We start from the raw sequence: 21,489 nt of genomic DNA, 5'->3' as shown, positions 1-21,489 counted from the left end.
CCCCAAAAACCCTCAGGTCCAGAGAAGTCAAAGGCCTCACCCAAGGCCACACAGCTTGTGGGTGGACGGTGGAAACTAAAGAACCTACAAACGCCAGCAGCTCTGCTCTAAGGCCCAGTGGGAATCCACTCCCCAAATACCCACGACCACCACTAGTCTCACCACACCGCCTGGTCCTGCCCGGCACTTCACTAGCACACACAGCCCTGCACAGCAGGAAACAGTGTCATCCCTGTTTACAGACTAGGAACCGAGGCACAGCACAGCTTGCTGAATCCAGCCAGGCCGATGCAAAACCACCACTCCTAACTACTCACTACAGTGGGGAACAGCTGAGGCAGGTCAAACTTACAGACTTCACAAAGCACCTCCACACACACTGTTATCCTGTTGAAGTCTCACAAGCCAGTGTATTATCCCCATTAAGCAGTTCAAGAACCTGGAGACAAAGGGTAAGTGCCCTGCCCAGCAGCCTCAGCAGCAGATGCAGGTCAGAAACCCAGGTCTGTCTGGCTCCAACTCTTATCCTGCCCCAACACTCGCCCTGCCTTCAAGGCAGGATGGGGGTGACAGGCTAACTGGTGCAGAAGTCCAGACATCCAAACACATCACAGCTTTATTATTCCAAACTCCAAAAGCACATTTCCTGGACCTGCATCAAAGGCAGACGTCAGAGGCAGTGACACAGGGCAGGACACTCCTTCCTCCAGGGTGGGTGTGGACCCCTCCGTGCAGGGGCAGAGGAGCGTGTGGGAAATGCAAGGAGATGGCCATGGGGACGCAGAAGGGACAGCGACATTCCTGCTGCAGGACACACAGGAGGCGGCGTGAGCGAGCCGGCGGACTGGCGAGGGCTCATTTGAGGCGGTAGAGAACCTTGCGCTGCAGGCGATGCTGGATCTCACCCCGCCGCAGCATAAGCTGCAGCACCTTGTGGATGGCGTGCTCCGGGTATTTCTGCAGGACACAGGTGGATGCAGAGCGGGCCTCCTGCAGGGATCCCAGAACACCCCACCGGCCCACCCACTGGACCCTGCAGAGCCCACATATCTCCCTGCTCACAGAGAACCTTCCAGTTTATAAAAGGCCTTCACACCCCATCTCCGTGCGGGTAAGGATCACACTTCCTGAGCACCTACGATGTGCCAGGCACTGTTCTAAGGCTCCACATACATTTGTTCGTTCTACCCTACAACCCTATGCAACTGGTACTGAGATTTTCCCTATTTTTACAGGGAGGAAAAGGAGGCACAGAGAAGCTAAGGCACTTGCTCAAAGTCACACAGTAATTAAGTGGCAGCACTGGGACTTCAATCAAGTCCTTCTGACTCTAGAACTGACACTCCTAACACCCGTAGCCCCTTGAAGCCTCAGTGTGCTTACCTGAAAGCGGGCATGATGCCCCTACTGTGAACAACTGCTCTAAGGATCAACGTGAGATGACACACACAGAAAAAAGCTAGGACCAGAAACTAGGATTGGTCCTGTGACTTTTAAAGATAGTTAAGTTGTCCATAGCATCTAGAAGGTTCCATTTCCTTCTCTATGGTGTAAAGAGCACCGTGCCCAGTGAGCTGGCCAGCTCACCCTCGTGGCTCTGCCCCTCCCCACCCCACGACAGCTGGCCAATGCAGGGAAGGGAGAGGTGGAAAAGGCTGGAGGAAGCCTGTGGTTCTACCAGAACGCAGCCACCTGTCCTCTCTCCCTAAGGGACAGACAAAATTTCCCTGCCCCGGACTGAAGCAGTCCCTAGTGCCTCCCTAGGATGGGAACAGGTCTGGGGTGAGGAACGGCTATCCCCTCCCCATGCCAGCCTGTCTGCTGAGCAACAGGTCGTGGGAGGTGGGTGGGAACCCGGCCACGGGGAAGGCCCACCTGCTTGGTGAAGTCCTGGATGATGCTGTACTCCGACACCTGCGAGCCAATGGCAAAGCGGCGCTTGAGCTGCTTCTCTATGCGGCTCAGCATCTCCTGGTCCTCCTGGCTGGTGAAGCCCTCCACCCCTGTGGGCATGAGAAGGGGGACAGGTGGGTGGGGATTCCGTCTGCCCCCAGCAGGCGGCCTGAAGAGATGGAAGCCTCTGACCCAGGGAAGAGTGGCCAGAGCCAGGCCCAGAAGAGGTTGAAACTTGAGGAAGGGGAATAGGAGACTGCAAGAACCCCACTGAGTAGCCAGCTGAGCAGACCTGAACTCAGGGGACAAGGCCAACACGTCGGGGAGGATGCTTCAGACAAACGGGGAGGCAGGAGCAAAGGCGTGCAGGCAGGAACATGGCTAACTCATTCAGAACCCGGTCCAGAGGGCAGCTAGGTCCTGTGGGCTCCCGACGGCCATGACCTGGGCTGTGCTTTGATTCTGCTGAGAGGAGCAGCCACTGGAGGGCTCTGAGGAGCTCACAAGCTGACTGTGATGTGACACATGCACCCCAGGCAGCAGGGACCCATCAGTGACCCAGAAGGGAGAGCAGGCTGCCCTGGAGATCACAGCTGTGAGGTGCCCCGAGCAGACCAGCCAGCAGGGGGCTCACCATTTCCAACCAGTGCTGCAGGGTGGGCCTCCCCTGCTGACCCAGGCCTGAGCCTTAGTGTTTCAGCTAAAGAGCGGGTGGAGCCGTGGCGGGGAGATCACAGGAAGGGACTTTAAGGCTCAGGGCTGCAATGAGTCTGCAAGGCAAACTCCTACACAGCCGGCAAGGCCCAACTCAAATTTCTCTACCCCAAATCACACCTGTCTTCTGTGCCCTCAGCACCCCCTACAGGTGTCCATTAGCAAAGGTCTCCTCCAGGGCAGAGGCTGTCTTCACCAGTGGGAGGACAGGGGTGACCAGAACTCCCCTGGCTCCAGCCACACGGGCTCTTGAACATGCCAAGCCTACTCCCTCCTTGGGGTCTAGGCACTCAGCCTTCCCGCTACCTAGGGTGATCTTCCCCACCAGGGAGCCACATTTCCTCACGTCTTGCTTAACGTCACCTCCTCAGGGAGGCCATCCCTGACCACCTGATGCAGAGGCACCCCCATCTTTCTCCAACACATCTGGCCTGGCAGAGCCTCCCGCACTAGTTGTCACTACCTGAACCGAATCTCTTCTTTTCTTCGCTGTGTCTCTCCCCATCTAGAGTGAGAACCCGTAAGGGAGGGACTTTGAGTCCGTTCACCTTATACTGCCAGCACCTACAACAGTATTTGCCTGGGCAACACTAAGCAGTAATTAGGCAGATGAAGGAATGAATTTATCCAGGACAACCTGGCACATAATCAGGCCTCCAGAAAAGTCTGCTGAAAGGCTGAGTGGGAAGCAAGCCGTGTGACTTACTGCTGTTCAGCCTATGCCGGCCTAGGAGTTGAGAGACCTGCATCCTACTTAAGCAAACAGTGACCTTGGGCACCATGAAAAAGCCTAACACTCATCTCTAAGTGCCAGCCTGGCATCCAAGGGGCAGCTGGAAGTAAAACGAGGCAAAGCGCTTTGGAAGCACTCCCCACGGTTACCAACTCTACAAGCACTAGTGCCGACAACGGCTCTGAACCAAAGGCAGCTCAGTGACCCAGTGCTCCTTCCCATCAAGGAGGGAAATGGCTGGAGGGAGAAAATGGGAGAGAAGGGCTTCTTGCCAGGAGGGTGCTCAGAGACGCTCGGCACATGCAGAGGAGCAGTAACCCCTCCAAGCTGCCGCACAGCCCTGAGCTGGGAGCCATGGCCCGGCCGGCCTGGCTCTGCGTCTGCTCACCTGACAGGGTGCCGGACAAGGCAGCATCCAGTGTGGACACTTGGAAGAGCCGCAGGGCCTCCTCCACGTCCGCCTCCGCGGCGAAAGGCTGCAGCTTCATCTTGCTGAGGGCCTCGGCGATGCGCACGATGGCTTCCAGCTGCCTGTGGAGGAGCAACGGGGTGCCAGGGGGACTCAGCCCACCTTCCCTCCCGTCCTGCCCCGACATCAGGAGGTGCCTGCCCAAGGAGACTGCGCACTGTCTCTGTGACCCATCTCCCTTTGCTCCTTAGTAATGGAACCCCAATTTTTATTCTGGCACATGGCACTCAGCTAACAGACATTTCCCGGCCTCTCTTGCATCTACATGTATCACCTTAGTGAGACTAAGGCGTGGCCAGTAAGTTTTAAGTCCAAATATTTTGCGGGAATTTCAGGAAGTGTCCTTAAAAGGTAGGCCCTTCTTTTCCTTCCTCTCCTGATACCTGGGATGCAGAGGTGATGGCTGAAGTTCCAGCAACCATCTTGGACTGAGAATAAAGGTGAGCCTAAAGGGGCCCAAGCTGCTGATGACTGAGGAACTATCACACCAGTCCTGGACCACCTGCCTACAAACGTCTTTACATAAGAGAGTAATGAACTTCCTATTTACTTGAGCTAGCTTATTGGATTTTCCATTACATTTAGCCAAGACCACTTCTAACTAATCAGTGCTGGAGGCAGTACTCAAACCAGGTAGGTCCAAGCCCTTAATCACCATACTGACTGAAGTCACAAGAATGACAAGAGTTAAGGGCTAAGAAAACTGAGATCAAGAAAAGGAAAGCAATTTCCCTGCAGTCACACAGTGGGCTAGGCCATAGGACCCAGGTCTCGACTCCCATGCCTGGATCAGGCTTCTCTGCGATCAGAGAAGCCAGAAGTTCAGAAAGGAAGCTTCCAGGTTTTCCCAACCTTAAACAAAGCAAGCCACACAATCAGGGAGGCCACTCTGTCCAGTATCCTAGGAGCCCCCTGCCCGGCAGCCCTTGCCAAGAGCTGGCGCTGTGTGGCTGAGCAGGAACCCTGGCCCCTGAGCACAACCCACCCTGTGCTCGAGGTGCCCCGCCTGCTCACCGCACAGTGATGGGGATGCTGGAGCGTCGGTCACTGTCTCTCTCGTGCTGACGGGCCCCGCTCCGCATGATGATGTACCGGTTCTTCAGCTTTTCCGCTGCCTCTGCTGAGAGCCGGGGGCCACACCGCCTGCAGAACAGCGGGGAGCAGCAGCTGTGAGGCCAGGAAGAAATCCAGGGGCACCCACCCTGTCCCCCGGCTTCTGTCAGCTTGCCTCCACACCACAGCTGCCTGCTCACGCAGTCACACACATGCACGCAAGCATGAAGCCAGGCCTGCTGCCAGGAGAGGCCAGCAAACAGGACTCGGCCTCAGCCCCTCCGAGCAGCCTGAGCACCTGCGTCTGGCCCCAACCCTGGCTCCTCCCGGCACTCAAAGCACGGCTGGGCCAGGCTGTGCTCCCCAGGGGGTGCTGCTCATTCCCTCCACACCACAGCTGCCTGCTCACACAGGCTGGGTGCATCATTTAGAAGGGAGTTAAGTAAAATGTGGAACAAGCAGGTGCCAGAAATTAACACTGGGAGAGAAAAACAGGCACCTTTGGCAGAAAATAGGTGAAGGAAAGCCAGGCCTATCTGCAGGGGGTGAAAATCCTCCCCCTGGACTGTTGCATGTTATGCGACATCTCGCCAGGAGGCAGCATTGCCCCATACACAGTACAGGACAACAGCATTGTCACATGGCACAGGGCCACTGGACAGTGGCTCACAGTGGTCTTCCACTGACACATTTGGGGACGTGATATGCAATGACGCCCCCAGGATGCTCAGCAACAATGAATGTATGTCCAGCATCTTGTTACGGTGGCTAAAATCACAGCCTCTGGAGCCAGGTACCTGCATTCAAATCCTGGCTCCACCACCTCCTACCTGTGACCTTGGACAAGTTACTTAACCTTTCTGTGCCTCAGCTTTACCACCTATAAAACGGAACAGATTACCAACCTTGTTGGTTTTAGGGGAGTGCTAAAGTTCAGTTACACACAAATATACTCAGAGAATCATAACACGAGTAAGTACTACATGTATGACTACAATTAACAGCAATCTGTGAGAATAACAATAATTAAAGTTGCAGCTTCCATTTACTATTTACTGTGTGCAGGGCTGTGCCAAGCACTTACTCATCAGCTTATACAATTCTTACACTAGCAAACTCGAGCAAACACCAATGAAGGGAATCTGAGGCTCAGAGGGCAAGCTGCCCAAGGTCAAATGGGGGCCCGGGGGTCAGGCAGGAGTTACCAGAGCCCAATGCTGCACTGCCTCCCTGCCTGTCAGAGTCAAGGGACCCTCAAGACCATCTGAATCCTACATGCTTATTTTGGAGATGAGGAAACTGAGGCCAAGCGCTGACCTATGCAGGGTCAGAGAGGAGAACTAAAGCCCCAAGAAGGGCCTCCTGCATGAGCAGCAGACCCAAGGAACCTCGTCTTCTCCCACCCCTCAGGGCCTGCGTCCAGCACTCACACTCGGCAATAGGCGATGAACTTCTTCAGCGTGGCCAGGTCGAGCTCACCCTCCACAGCCTGGGTCTGTGTCAGTGCGCTCATGTGCAGGGTGATGACGTGCTTGGCCAGCATCTGGGAGTCACAGGGAACACTGGCTCAGCCTACAGGCCCTCCCAGGCCTGGGCCCCCAGACAGAGGAGAGCAGGTGGGGCTCCATCTAATGGAGAGGAGGGGGCCCCTCTCTCCGTGGGGGCTGTGAGCTGCTGAGACAACATCCGGGGCTGCCAGGGCCTTCTCTGCCGCCACACGGGGAGCAGCTGTGAGAACAAGCCCCCACCACAGAGGCAGAGCGGCGCTGTGGACAGAGGGGGCCCCACTGACACAGAGACCGGGGCCAGCAGGGCCTCCAAGGCTTGTCTGTTACATAAGCCGGGAGTTCCTTCTGAAATTTACTAGCCAGAATTGGGGTCCTGTTACTTGCAGCCATAGGTCCACTCCCTAGTTTAACACAAGGGACAGGCAATTCACCCTAAATCGCAGAGCACACTCTCACAGGGGAAGCGGGACTCTGGTGCCCTAGTTCAAGGCTCTCTAAGGTCCGCAGCTGCCATCTCCTTGGCTGCCACGTACAGACCAATCTGATGGTCAGGACCCCTCGCCAAGCCCCTAGATTGGCCTCTTCCAGAACTGTGGACCTGGCTGGAGCCCGGCCCTGCGGCCCCAAGCACAGCCCCCAACGCACCACATCCCTCTCCTCGTTGTGCTCATCCTTGACGATGAAGATCATGTCAAAACGGGACAAGATGGTGGGCATGAAGTCAATGTTGTCCTCGCCCTTCGTCTCATCCCAGCGACCGAACACCGAGTTGGCAGCAGCCAGAACGGAGCAGCGGGAGTTGAGGGTGGTGGTGATCCCGGCCTGAGACGGGAGGGGGGCGGGTGGATGGTAGTTAAGAGCCCGGGGATGCATCCGTCATGCATGCACACACAGCCGCACACACGCACACAAGCATGAAGCCAGGCCTGCTGCCAGCAGAGGCCAGCAAACAGGACACGGCCTCAGCCCCTCCGAGCGGCCCGAGCACCCGTGTCTGGCCCCAACCCTGGCTCCTCCCGGCACTCTAAGCACGGCTGGGCCAGGCTGCTCTCCCCAGCGGGGGCTGCTCACTTTGGCAATAGAGATGGTCTGCTGCTCCATGGCCTCATGGATTGCCACACGGTCGTCCTCTCGCATCTGCAGAGAAACATCCATCAGACCCGGGCGAGGAGGGTGGAGGAACAGTGGCAGGAAAACTGTAGCAGCCACCCTCCCAAGTCCCAACTCTGGGCCAGCCCAATGGCAGGAACTGGGTCACCTCTCGTCAGCGACAACTCTCTGGGCTTGGCTCTCCTCTCCCCACTCTCCAGATGCAGAAACTGAGGCTCAGAGAGCTCAGCCTACTTCCCTGTAGTGACAGGTACGGGACTGAATACCAGCCTCCCAGTTCCTGCTGTCCAAACACGGGAGGCCACAACCCCCAGCCACACACTAGACGCCACCTACCTTCCAGCCATCCCCTCACCCTGCCAGACTCACCTTGTCAAACTCATCGATACAGACAACCCCACCGTCGGCCAGGACCATGGCTCCACCCTCCATGACAAAGTTCCGGGACGAGGGGTCCCTCATCACTGACGCGGTCAGGCCAGCCGCACTGCTGCCCTTCCCAGACGTGTACACCTGGGGAGAGCAACAGCATGGGGGTGTCAGGACCCACACAGCCCAGCTCCGTGCTCTGACCCCCGTTAAGGCTGTGGCTCGCTCCAGGCCACACATCAAAGCTGGCTGCTCAGTGTCCTCCCTCTGGACAGGGAGGTCACCCTGGCAGACTCGGACCTGGCGGCTCTCCCCCAGGGTCATTCACATCCACCGCCCACCTGAGGCCCCCACAGCCTTGAGGCAGCCTTGGGGGCTCGGCTCACAGAGGAGCAAGCGGAAGCCCCCAGGAGAGGAGCGACACACTTCCGGGTGGCCTCAGGGCGGGGACAGACTCCTGACTCCCAGGGAAAAGGCTTCTCCCACCAAGTCCCATCATCTCTGCACACACCTGCATGCCACTGAGTCCTTGAACTGTGGCAAGATGTGCTTAAGTGTAACACACACAGATTTCAAACTTAGTGCTAAAAAAGGAATGTATAGTATCTCAATTTTTTTTATATTAAGTTACATATTGAAATAATGTTTTAGATATATTGGGCTAAACAAATATTTCACTTCCACTTTATTGTGCAGCTACTGGAAGATGTACGTCACAGCTGTGGCTCCGTGTGTGGCTCACACGGATAGCAACCTGCATGGAACACCGCACTCGCCGTCCAGCCAGACACCTCCCACCTGTACAGCCCTGCGCCACTGAGTGCGCGGTCATCCTGGCTGCACTCTGACCCAATCACTGCCCCAGGGCCCCAGCCCACCACACCCTTGGTTCCAATCCTGGGCTACAACTGCCTCACTGGGTCCTTGAACTACCCTGTACCCACTTCCTCCTCCATAAGCAGGAGTCAGAGTCCTGACCGCAAAGCACTGAAGGGAGATTTAACTGAGTAAAATTTGTACAACACTTCAAACAGTCCTGGCACTTGATTTTAGCCATGACTGTTGTCACTGTGATGACTGAGTGGGTGGATGAATGCAGGCTCAGGGAGAGGAGGTGACTTGCTCAAGGTCCACAGCCAGTTACTGGCCAAGCTGACACCCAAGCGCCACCCTGTCTCAGTCCAGAGCCCTACCCTCTGCCCCAGACCCACACACACCCACTGGGGCTCTCTTGCCCAGGAGAGGAAGAGGTTCCCGGTGACCCAGCAGTCCTGCCTGCAGCCTGGCTTCCTGCTGGGGCCACCGAGGTGGACAGTGGCTGGTCAAGGGCACTCACCCCGATAGGAGAACACTTCTCCACAAACTTAAGCAGCTGGGACTTGGCCGTCCCTGGGTCCCCCAACATCAGCAGGTTGATGTCTCCTCGGCGAGTGAGTCCGTCAGGGAGCCTGCGGGAGTTCAGGCAGGTAAACCACACAGCATCCACCAGGAGCCGGGACTCGGGGAGGTCACATGGCAGACTGGCAGTTGCCCCCTCCGACCCCCAACACTACCCTTAGAGCAGGGACGAAGGCAGGGGCTCTGGCTGAGTGAGACCCACATTCTTGGCCTGCTGTGTCCCCTGGCCTCACCCATGCTAACAACGAAGGATCAACAGAAATGGTGCCTAGGGTTAGGGCACACACACAAAGGCTCTGATAAACAACCCTAGCAGCTGGAAGGAAGGCAGGGCAGCTGCTAGGGGTCCACACACGTCCCCTTAGCTGTCTATGCATCAGCTTCCTCATCTGTAAAATGGGCTGGGTTGTAGCTTTCTCACAGGGTCACTGTGAAGACTGACTGGATTTCAGACACATAATAGCACATAGCAGAAGGCCCAGCAGGTGGTAAGAATGCAGTAAATGGTAGCTGCTGGCATTATTATTTTCTATACCTCTGTCATTTTAGTTTGAAAAGGATGCATAATGTCCTTTTGTGTTAGGTTCCCACCTGCTTTGTTCATGTGGAAACCGGTTCAGAGAGATGGTGTCTCTTACCCAAGGTCACACAGTAAACAGGAAAACAGAGATCTTATCCCTGGTCTCCAGACTCTGAGCCCAGAGCTCTCCCCACTGCACTTGCCAGGTACCCCCAATCCACCCCCTAGCCAGGGCTGGAGGGCCTCTCTGGAAAAGAGAGCATGGATTAGACACCAACCAGCTGACAAGCCTGCGAGTCAGGGAAAGTGCCTGGGCTGAAGGTCCTGGGAAACTGGACAGAACATTCCAGCCCTGACCACCTGGTAACTGTCCTCCTATGGGCCAAGTCTCCCATCCCCTCCCCAGACCTGGGGGTTCCTGGACCCCACCTCTTTCGGGAACCCCCAAAGAGCAGGCAGGCGATGGCCTTCTTCATGTCTGTGCCCCCAAAGATGGAGGGGGCAATGCTCTTGGAGATGACCTCGTAGATGTTGGGGAGACTGGCCAGGCGCCGGAACTCTTCCTCCTCCTGCGGGGTCACAGCCGTGGCAAAGCTGCGGCCTGGGAGGGCAGGGAGGGCAGGCATGAGTGCTGTGGATGGAGCACCTGCTGCAGCCCCCCCAGCCCCCCCATCTGGCCTCAGCTCAGAGCCTCCCAGAGGGCAGGGCCTCCAAGCCCAGACAGCACAGTTTGAGCAGACAGAAGCCAGTTCTCCCCTCAGGAGAGGGCCTGTGTGCAGGGGCCAGTGAGGGGAAGGGTGGAGGGGGACCTGAGGCCACAGAGGCCCTAGGGGAACCACTGTGAAGACCTTGATCTTGCCGAGAGGCTGCCTAACCAGCCAAGGACTGACATGGCTATCTTTAGTTATGACAGCAGCTCACCCTGGCTACTGTGCAGAACAGAAAATCCAGGGGCATGGCTGGAGACAGCAAGACCAGGAAGAGGCCCAACGATAACCCAGGGAAGAAATGGCAGGGGCTCGGCCCAGGGTATAGCACCACCTCTGGCAGGCCAGGCAGGCAGGAATCAAAGCCAACTCACCGGAGCCATCTGTGTCCACCTGGATGCCCAGGACCCGGATGTAGGAGCTCCGGATGCCCACGCCCACCCTGTCTCGGCCCCTGCTGGAAGTCAGGCCAAACTTCTTAATAGAGTAGATGCCCATGATGGTGACCCTGTTTCCAGGAACAACCTTGTCACACAGGTACCTAAGGGGAAGAAAGGGCAAAGGTGAGAGCCCGGTGGGGACAGTGAGGTCCTGACCCCCACTCTGTCCTGGTCACAGTCCACCTTAGCAATTCCATCAGAGGCATCACAGCCTGAGCTGGCTCCAGATTGCTCCACCCCGCAGGGTCCCCATCACGACAGAACTGAGGCCCGAAGGCTCTACGGCTTGGAGGGTGGTACTGACAATCCTGGTCGTGGTGGTGGCCTGCCCTTGCCACTGCCTTTGAATCTCATCGGCTAGGCTGCATGAGGTCGGAGGGCAGGGTCCTGCTAGCCACCCCCAGCCCACCCCCAGCCCTCAGAAGCCCCAGAAATGCTTCACAGAGCAGAAAGTCACATCCCACAAAAAGCCATCACATCATCGTTAATGTTCTATGAGAGGATTCTATGACTCCTTTCTTCCCACACCCCGACGTCTTCAGCTTTGTGGATCACAGGCTGCTTGGGAAGGGCCTAATAAATTCTCAGTATCAACTGTGTATTAAGGAACTGTGTTAAACACTCCACATGCATTTTCCAATTGAAATTTCCCAACAGCCCAACGAGAGACGAAGGACTGTCACCATCCCCGCGTAACTGACAGGGAAACCAAGGCTGAAAGCGCTCATGCAACTTGCTGGGGAGTCTCATTCCTCCGCTTTGCACTGCCACTGATGAAGCTGACGAAGCCTAGGGACCCGCTCCTCAGAAAGACCGCCACCCCCAGCACAGCTACGTGCAGGGCAGGGGGCACAGCCCCGGCTACAAACACTACCCACCACCCACAAGCCCTCCTCCCAGGCTCCAGCCCAGCACCCTCCTCCCTTTCCAATCACTCAGAATCTTAACAGAACGGCTAGGGTGGGGGCCAGGGTGGGGGCATCCGGCTGGGCAGAGGCTGTCCCAGCTGCTGATCTCCCTGCACACCTTGGGCTGCCCACTTCAGGGAGCCAGATTCTCCCAGAAAGAGCACAGGCTCAAAGCCCAGCCTCCCTCCCTGAGGCAGTTACATTTCCTCATCTGCAAAATAAAGGAGACAAGATGATAGGAGATGCACAAGATGATAGGAGATGCACGGGAGCTCCAGGCACAGAAGAAATGTCCCCTAAGCAGCCTTGCTCCCCTCCCTGCCCACCACATGCCAAGGCCCACAGCCAGGGTCGGCCGCCCTCGTGGGTGCCAGGCCGGCCGTCTCACCGGTCGCAGTAGAGCTGCATGTGTCTGGGCATCTCGCCGTGAGGCACCGCGTCAGGCAGCTCCTGCAGCTTCAGGGTCTGGAAGTCCACACACTTGCATTTGTCGGGCATGATGAAGTACGGGTCCAGGGGGCACTTGGGGCGCCCGGCCTGATCCCTGTAAGGGGGCAGAGTAAGGGTCACCAGGGCTACCCTGGGAACCCAAAGCCTAGGGAGTCCATCCCAGGGGTCAGCAACAGGACGAGGTCAGCAGCAAGTTGAGGGTCTCCAGGATAAGCTAGGGGAAGGCCACCCAAAAAGTAGGGTGGCTCTGGGGAGACCAGCACAACAGATTAGGTGCAGGGATGCCTGCTTCCTATTAACTTGTCACACTCCCGGACCCCTGGAGCTCTCTCAGTGTCCCTACAGTAAAGAGGGGCCAGACAGCAGTGGTATTACCAAAGCCCCACAGAAATCCCGGCCTCTCAGTGAGGGTCTGGGCACCTTGTGAACATTCTCAGGGGCCAGGCCTCCATAAACCCTACGCGATGGAGTCAGCGTTCAACTATTACAGCAATGTCATAGCAAGCCCCTACTAAGTGCCAGGCACTATTCCAGGTGCTGTGGACACAGCAGTGAACCAAGTCCCACCTTTATGGAACTCAAGTTCTAGACGGGAGACTGAAAAGACAAAGCAGCGGTAATGATGTAGAAGAGGGACAGACAGTGCTCCATGCGCCCAAGAAGGCAGCGAGAGACGAGTGACCCGGTGCCACGCGCACAGAGCAGAGGGAAGGTCTGGGCAGGCAGCTGAGCAGGCTGACATCTGAGCAGAAAGCTACAGGGCGATGTCAGGGCACGGAGGTCAGAGGGAAGAACGTTCTGGGTGGGGGAGTAGCAAGGTCAAAGGCCCTGCGACTGGAGTGTGCTCAGTGTACGCCAGAAACAGGAGGGAGGCAGCAGGGCTGGGCCTGGAGGAGGGAGGACAGGGGCCCGAGGGAGCTGGGAGCAGACATGGGGGCCATGCAGGCCCCGACAGGCCCCGACTCCGGTGAGACGGAAACACCGGCATCACCTGCGGGGTAAAGGGTCACCCAGCTGCTGGTGGAGAACCAATTGGGGTGGGGGTGGGGGGTGAGAGTGGCCCCAAAGGGATCGCCGTTCCAGAGCCAGAGACAACAGCATGGAACCCAGCAGACGTGCCAAAGGACGTAAAACATGGTCTGACTCTACATACAAGCTGAAGGGCAGGGCCAAGGACTTCCCGATTGCATGCAAGATGGACAAACCTGTGAAACCTTCATAAGAGTGTATATCAATGATACCTTAATAATAAAAAAAAAAAGATGGGACGAACCATGAGACCAGGATTTGGACCTGAACACCTGAAAAGTTGGCATTTCCATCTGGCAGTGAGGTGCAGAAGGGCAGATCTGGGGGTGAGATGGCATCGGTTCACTATGGCACATGTTCAAGTCAGTGATGCCCATTAGACACCCATGTGGCGGTGTCTGGCGGGCAGCTGAATGGGAATCTGGAGTTCAGCAGAGAGACACATTTGAGTGTCCTCTGTATAGACAGTAATTAAAGCCTGAGATCACCTAGGAGTGAGTGTAGAATCCAGAAGTGTGGCTGAGCTCTGGGGCACTGCAACATTTAGGTCAGGAAGCTGCTGGAAAGCAGCAGAGACTAACGCCCAGCAGCCTGGGAGACGGCTGGGGGCCCTTCAGATTGGGGATGGCAATCATCTTCCATTGGGGCCAGAGGGTAGCTTTGGTTGCGTGAGCCAAGAGGCCACACCCTCTGCCTTTGTAATGCAAATGAAACCAACAGCAATATGTAAATAAGTGTGGCTGTGTCCCTGGTCCCTGCTAATGGCTTCGACAAGCCAGTTTGCTTTAGAAGACCCCAGATAAACTCATTCCCTGGGACCGCTTCTCCCTCCCAACCCGGAGCTCGTGCACAAGTTACCGATGTCCTGGTGGGAGCAAAACCCACCAATGTAGAGGGACACCCAGTTCCTAGATCTGAGCCCCAAGATCAGCCATTCAGCTGTCAAGCCCCACACTGCCTCGGCCCACTCACGTGTTGCACTTCCTGGGCAGGGCGTAGCCCTCCAGGCCAGGGCGCATGGCGATGTTGGTGAGCGTGTTGCGGCAGCTGCGGCACTGGATGGAGATGCGGGTGGCCCTGGCGCGGACCCCAGAGGCCGAGATGATAATGCCAGGGATCTTTACTAGGTGTGACATCATGTCAGACTGCAACAGAGCCAGTGGGAGAGTGGCTGGTTAGAGGGAGCCAGGGACACCTGGGATTATGTATGAAAATCTTTTTTAAATGCATACTTAATTATTTCAGGACAAAGTGCCACATCTGTAATTTGAAACACTTTAGCAAAAAAGTAAGTAAAAATAAAGGAGAAAGCAAGTAAGGCTTTCTCCATCAAATTTAGGTGAAGGTATATGGAATTCATTACACTATTCTCTCCTTTTTTGTGTGTGTAATTTTTTATAATAAAAAGCAAAAAGCAAGGAAGTTGATCGTTGTTTCTGGGATGGTACCGGGAAGGTTTTCCTGATAGGTTTTCTTGGCAGACAGGCAGCCTATGGGTTCATCCTAAGGCCCCCTCAAAGCCTGGGAGGTGGAGAAGTGAAAAACACTGGAAGGAGGCTGGCCTGGTGATGAATGAGGCCAAGGCCCCACGTGCCTACCATGACCTGGGTCACTGGAACTGTTGGAACAACCACAGAGCATGTTTTCTAAGAAACAATCTACAAAGCTGCAGGTATCCTGGCTTTCCAGAATTCCAGAGCTGGCAAGGACAGGGATTGTCTCAGCCCCTCTACACCATCCTGACAAGGGATCCTTCTGGAGAGGGTGCCATCACCCAACGCAGGCGATTCACCGTGTTCCCAGTGAGTCTGGGAAGAGGAAAGGAGGCTCGCTTCTCTGATCAAACAACTGTCCCAACACAACAAAGTCCAACGTCCAAACAGCAAGTCCAGTGTCACTGTGACAGGCAAACGTGTGATACTCAGTTTGGTTCCAAACACGGTCCCAGTCTGGTGCTGGGAATACAGAGATGAAGCCGAGATGCTCCACAGCCTCAGGAGCCCACAGCCCTGCTTCTGGAACAGACTGGCCTTCATGCTAAGCACGGAAGGCTTGACAGGGACCCCGACAGAGCTGCAGTATGCAGGGATTCGAGTGATGGGCCAGTGCACAGTGCACTATGAGGACGTGACATTAGCTACATTTGGACACCAGAGCCTCATGCATCATTGCATCTGATTTGCAGAATAGCCTCACAACTGAAGGACAAGCCCATCGCCGCCGCCACTTCCTCTCACGGCTGTCCTGGCTTCCGCTTCTGCCTATTCTGCGAGTTCTCCTTCCACACGGCTGCCAGGTGGTCTTTAAAAATGGAACCAATTCTAGCCAGAGACGAGTAAGATTCCTCAAGGGAGGAACAACCTAAGACAGGCACAGTCGCAGGGGGGCCATCAGGTGAGAAATTGGGGATCAACAGAGGTGAGGCTTAGAAACTCACCCCCCGTTTTGACAGAAATCTTCTGCATCCGTGGATGTTTTGTTGCCCTTGTCTAACTTGGATCAATACTTAGTCTACAGGCATAGACCTGATCATCTACATTTGCCCTCTTACAGCACTAAACTATGTTTTCTACCTTTATCTTGCATCTACCTACCACTTCAGCATTTTATTAAAAAAATAATAATAATAATAATAAAAATATTAAGGGAGAAATGTGGGATTCACGTATAAATCAAGTATAAAAATCAAACGAATATTCATATTTGACCTGATTGTTTATAGTTCATGATGCGTGATCAAAACCGAAAGTTTCTGTGATGACTGCCCTTGCACTGTTCACCATGTAAGAACTTATTGACTATGTAAGAACTTGTTCGTTGTGCTTCAGAAGATTGGAGACTGTTGCGAATTAGGCTTGGGGTGGATTAATGATTGTGCATTGAGTCCCCTACACAGAATTTTATTGTTGTTAACAACCATTTGATCAATAAATATGAGAGATGCCCTCTCAAAAAAAAAAAAAAATAGAACCAATTCACTCTCATACTTCAACTTCCACTGGTTTCCTACATGATTCAATCAGAACCCAAGCTCCTTCCCCAAGCGTGGAAAGGCCATGGCCGTGTGGCCTCTCCATCCTTCCCTCCCTTCCTGTCCTCCAACTCCTACTCCCTGGGGTCCAGCCACCCTGGCTTTTTCCTGTTCCTTGAAACACGCCACTGTCCCTCCCTCAGTGCCTGCTTCTCCTGGAGCTGTCACATGGCAGACTAGGCTTCACTCAGACCTGCCCCAAGATCACTACCTCAGACACCCCCTCCCTCGGCCAGTCACCACCCCAATCTCTCCCTTCCGTTCATGACTCATACCACAGTACCTGCAAGCACGTCAGTGTCCCTGTCTGTCCCTCCCACTAGGCGCTCAGTGAGAGCAGAGGCCTACCTGTTTATAGTGAAGGTCTGGCCTAACACCTGCCATGTAGCAACCACTCAGAAAATATGTTAGACAAAATAAACAACTACATGACAGACCGGCCCTGCCAACCGCTCCTGCTTCCTCATCGCTCCGGCCACGCTGTCTGTCGTCTGTGTGGCCTGAACACCCTATGCCCTGCTCACCTCTCAGGCTTTGCACAAGCTGTGCTGCCCCCTGCTCCCTAGTACACTCTCCCAGCTGTGTGCATGCTCCCTTGCAGAACTCACTCACGTGGCACCTCCTCAAGGAAGCTGTCTCTTTTTCAGAGCCCACCCCACCCCACCCCCGCTTTCTCAGCACCCTCCTTTTTTCCTATTAGGTTTCCAATCATCTAAACCACCCCAGGTGAAGGTTCCTAGTTCACTCAGTCTCCCCCCAGCCCAGGGAAACAGAAACTCGATGAGGACTGGAGCTTGTGATTTAGTTCACTGCTGTTTCTTTAGGACCCAACCCAGTGGAGGCACCCAGTAAACACCTGGCCGGTGAGTTCATTTTACAGAGGAGGAAGCAGGCTTGAAAGGTTAAATGAGCTGCTCAGGGTCACACAGGTGACACCCAGGTCTGCCTGTGTCCAAAGCTATCTGCACCTCGCAGCAGCCATCACCACCTTGACTGGCTTCTAAGTGGACCCACCTTCAGGCTACGAATGATGGACGGGCTGGCGTCTGACTTGAGCATGACCTGGATGTCCTGCAGTGCCTCGTCACCAGTGGGCCGCGGCCGGGTCACCTCATCAGCCACCTCCTTGGCAGCTTCCTCCAGCTGGAGAGGAGGAAGGGGACAAGCCGTTAGTGACCAGACCAGGACCAGCCCTGGGGGTCTCACGGTCGGGGTCCCACTCACCAGCTGCAGGTGCTCCGCTGGTTGCTTATACAAGTGGTCAGCCAGGTCCTCGTCAAAGCTGGCCAGGTCCTCCATCTCCACCTCGATCCAGTATTCCCCCAGGTTATAATGCCGCTTGAGTTCATCCCTGGGACGCAAGGTGGCAGGCAGAGGAGGGTACAGAGAAGAAATTGACACTGGATGAGGTGCACCTGCACCCCAAATCTGCCCACACCATCACCACCACCACCCACCACTACTTTCCCCAGACACGGGTGGAATTCTAGGGGTCCCACCATTTAGTCCCATAAAGGCCCCTGGCACCCAGTTGAGGCACCCTCCAAGGAAAGCCCCACAGAAGGCCCATGAGACCGTCAGGAGCTTCTTTCAACACTCAGCAGTCTGCACACACGTCAGCTTGGGAGACTCTCGCTATAAACCACCTCTTTCATTGCAGGACTCCCTGGAGCCTTTCTCTCTCTCAGTGACTAGCAAAACACAGGGCTCAAACCTAGACACCGAAGCAGCAGAGACCATATCTTGCCAACCCCCAGACTTTTTACAGAGCATCTCATTAGACTATTGCCTCAAAAACACTCTTGGGGACCTCTGTCCTATGCACAGCCTGCTCCTCAGCCTCATCCCCTCTACCTATGTACAAGAGCCATATAAAATGGCCAGTCTAGGCCCAGAGAGCCCCTTGCTGTAAGAAGCCACCCCTACCTCTGCCCATGCGTGCAACTGCTCCTATGTGGAATGCATTCCACCCCCACAACTCTTCTCTCAGCTCAAGGGTCAAACTTTGGCTCCTCTGCAAGTCAGATGCCTTTTTTTACATTCCTCCTTTGAGGCAATTATCAGCTTGCAGTTTATTTGTTGGTCTCGCTGCCTCATTCCCACTGATGTATGAGCTCCCTGAGGGCAAATGGTGTCTTTTCACCTTTACATCTCAGTGCCTGGCACACAGGTAGCCACTGTCAGCTGCTGCATGAATAAGGGGCGGTAGGGTTAGCTATGCCCATTTTACTGATGAAAAAACTGAGGCAGACTGTCACTTGGAAGTCACTCAGCAAATAACTGGTCTGGCCATGCAAACTCACCTTTTCTGCATTTAAAGTCCTAGGGCTGGGCCTATGAGATTTTGGCACAAGAGCAATAAAATGACTAGAAGCAGGGACCTGGCCTCACTCACTCAGTATGTAGCCCTAGCACATGCAACAGTGCCTGACATGCAGCAGGTGCTCAATCAATAGAAGGTGCCTGACTGGAAAGATGAATGAATGAATGAATGAATGAATGAATCCTAACTGCAATCTTCACCCCTTTGTACCCAGAGAACTTGAGTTTACAAAGGGGCACAGACATTACATGGAAGGACAGCAAGACACCAACAAGTATTGAATAAAGAACCAAAAGGCCCAATTGGTTCTAGCTGGTTACTGGAGTCCCATTCAACAGATGAGTCATTCAAAAGTTATTTCAGGTACAAAACCATATGCCACAGAAACCAGGGCCAATGAAACCGACTGGGACCAGGAGAGCCTCCCTCACCTCTCCGGGCCTGTTTCCCCATCCGCGCTCTATATGACACAAGTCTCTGAGTGAGGACGCGAGGCCAACGCGGTCCCTGTGCCCAGCCCTATACAGAGGGGCTGGTTGGCGCATCTCTCCTGCCCTGTTCCAGCCGGCACCTGTATTTGAAGGTGAAGCCGGTGCGGTCGGTGCCCACTCGGTACTGCCGCAGGAACTCCTTGAAGCGCCTCTGCAGCTGCGATTTGCGGGCCTGCCCCTCATCGGCCGCTGTGTCCCCCCCGAAGCTGTCGCTGTAGAATATGCCGGGGTCGTCGAAGCCCGACATGCCTGCGCCTGCAGCGGGGACAATGAGCTGGAGAAGGCCGGGGGCGGCACGCGGCCTCCGCTCACACGCCTGGGTCGTGGGCCCCCAGTGCGGGCCGGGGTAACTCCAGCTCCGCCGGGGCGCGACCCGAACTTTCCCAGAAGCCCCTGCCCACCCCTACTGCACACGCCAGTGACCCCCGTGAGGCCGGCTCCCTTTCCCCACTCCCCAGACCCGCCGGCCTCACCTCTCCCTTCCCGCTCTCCACGGACCCAGACAGACAAGCACCCCCACGATCCGCAGACGACTTTCGCGGGAAAAACCCAGACGCCGCGGTCAGATGCCGCGGTCGCTGTGTCCCTACTGGTTCGCTGGGGTTCCGCAGCCAACGATTGGACTGCTCAGCGTCCTCAAGCCCCGCCTCCAGGGCCGGCAGCCGAAGTGGATTGGCTGCGGGGCGCGTGACGTTACGATTCCTGGAGTCTTCCGGGCTCCATTTTGTGCATCGGCAATTTGGCGCGAAACTTTTGACGGAAGAGGAGGCGGTGGCGCTGCGCGGGGCGGGGCGAGGCGGGCGCAAAGATGGCCGGAGGGCGGCGCCGGCTCGTGAGCGCCCGTTGTTTACTCTTCTCGAGCCTTGTAAAAGTCTCGTGGAAAATGACCCCATTCAGGGCCTTGGGGTGGAAGGACGAGGGCTTGGGAAGCTGGAGCTCCGGTGAGCGCCTCGCCTGCCCGGTGTGAGCCGCTGCCTCCGGCTGCTGGAGGGCGCGGCCCGCCTGCGAACCAGCTCCGTGCCCCTCACCGAACACGGGCTTCCGGAAGCCGGAGGCTAATCAGAAGCACGTCACGGCTGGTCTTAACGCGTCTGGGACGCAAAGTGTCCCCACGTTGGAACTCAAGGTTGTTTACTTAGACCTAAATGGTGACTTCTTCTTTTAACTAAAAGATTTTTCATTATTTGGCGATGCTTAAAATTTACGAAAACTTCACTACGAGTTACCCAGCGTAGCTCGAAAATTGGGATTGGCCAAACTCGACGCATTCTCAAGCAGTAACAAGGGATGCATAGTCTCCCCTTCTTTCCCATCCCCTCGTCCCCAGTATGAACAACCGCAAAGAACTATTTTTTCCCCCTCTGCCACAGTCACACAAATATGTATTTATGGAAGTGTTTTTTAAAAGATGTGTGTTTTCACAGTATATAGAAATAATGTCAAGTGAATCTGGCTTTTCTCAATACTTCATGGAAGTCAGAGTGGGGAATAGGTTTAATTCATTCTGATTTAACAGCCGCTTAATTATCCATAGTATGAAGAGAAAATGAATTATTCAGCCATTTTCCGACCGGTAGAATTCAAGATGGTTTCTCTCTGCCTTCCTTCCTTCGTCACTACAATGAGGGTCCACGCTCCATTCGCAGAAAATGGAACGGCCCAGCGTGGGAAAAGCTATAGCTGCTATTGAATGCCTACGTAACTCACCAAAAGTAGCTCTGGTTGCACTTTGGAATTTCCCAGGGAGCTTTTCATCAACGGGAATCTAGAGTCCTGTCCCGGGGCCCCAGAATCAGAACCTCTCGGTGGGGCCCAGGTTCCCAGGTAATTCTGATGCTGCTTCCACGGATGGAGTTTGGACACCACTGGCCTCTCCACCAGCTGCGGGAGGCAGGCGTATTGTTCTCATTTTGCCAGCAAACAAAATGAGACTTGAAGTGACTTGTCTGAGGTTCCATACTTAGTGACGAAGCCAGGACTGGAGACACAGGTCTCCGGACTCCCAGGGCCCCCCATACTAGTGGTATAAGGAAATTCTTTGTGCCCTGCTCTCCCACTACTCCTTCAGTGAGGGGTTTCCACTAGCCAGGTGGGAAGGCTGCATATGTAATATTTCAATGGCTTTCATGATTTAGGACAGTGGAAGAGGCTTGCTTGGGTTCTAAGAGCTGGACAGACCTGGTTTAAATCCTTCCTGACCCCTGGTAACACCCCTCACAGGGTTGCTATGAGAATTCTGTGAGATGATGTAGGTGGTGACTTACAGCACAAAACTCACAGAGCGAAAATCCCACAAAACACTTATGTTCCTCATTTCATAACAGGAGCTATTGTTGTATGATG

The 21,489-nt window shown here is 55.1% G+C and overlaps 1 protein-coding gene across 2 annotated transcripts; it reads right to left on the bottom strand.

Moving 5' to 3' along the window:
* Positions 1 to 598: 598 nt before the first annotated feature.
* MCM5 (minichromosome maintenance complex component 5) lies at positions 599 to 20,233 on the bottom strand. Of its 2 annotated transcripts, none has more exons than XM_017667570.3 (17): positions 19,645 to 20,233; positions 19,227 to 19,401; positions 17,557 to 17,683; positions 17,347 to 17,475; positions 14,274 to 14,446; positions 12,211 to 12,366; positions 10,849 to 11,015; positions 10,197 to 10,368; positions 9,186 to 9,297; positions 7,850 to 7,993; positions 7,442 to 7,507; positions 7,016 to 7,192; positions 6,293 to 6,405; positions 4,824 to 4,952; positions 3,729 to 3,871; positions 1,876 to 2,003; positions 599 to 957 (listed from the first exon to the last, which is right to left on the bottom strand). In XM_017667570.3, the coding sequence occupies exons 2-17, from the start codon at positions 19,391 to 19,393 to the stop codon at positions 856 to 858; spliced, it is 2,205 nt and encodes a 734-aa protein (XP_017523059.2). In that variant the 5' UTR covers positions 19,394 to 19,401; positions 19,645 to 20,233; the 3' UTR covers positions 599 to 855. The 2 variants fall into 2 exon arrangements, with proteins under 2 accessions (XP_017523059.2, XP_017523058.2); XM_017667569.3 differs by having other exon boundaries at positions 19,620 to 20,231.
* Positions 20,234 to 21,489: the final 1,256 nt, after the last annotated feature.

Source organism: Manis javanica, chromosome 10 (assembly GCF_040802235.1).
Source record: "Manis javanica isolate MJ-LG chromosome 10, MJ_LKY, whole genome shotgun sequence".
NCBI lineage: Eukaryota > Metazoa > Chordata > Mammalia > Pholidota > Manidae > Manis > Manis javanica.
This window is presented reverse-complemented; position numbering and strand designations above follow the sequence as displayed.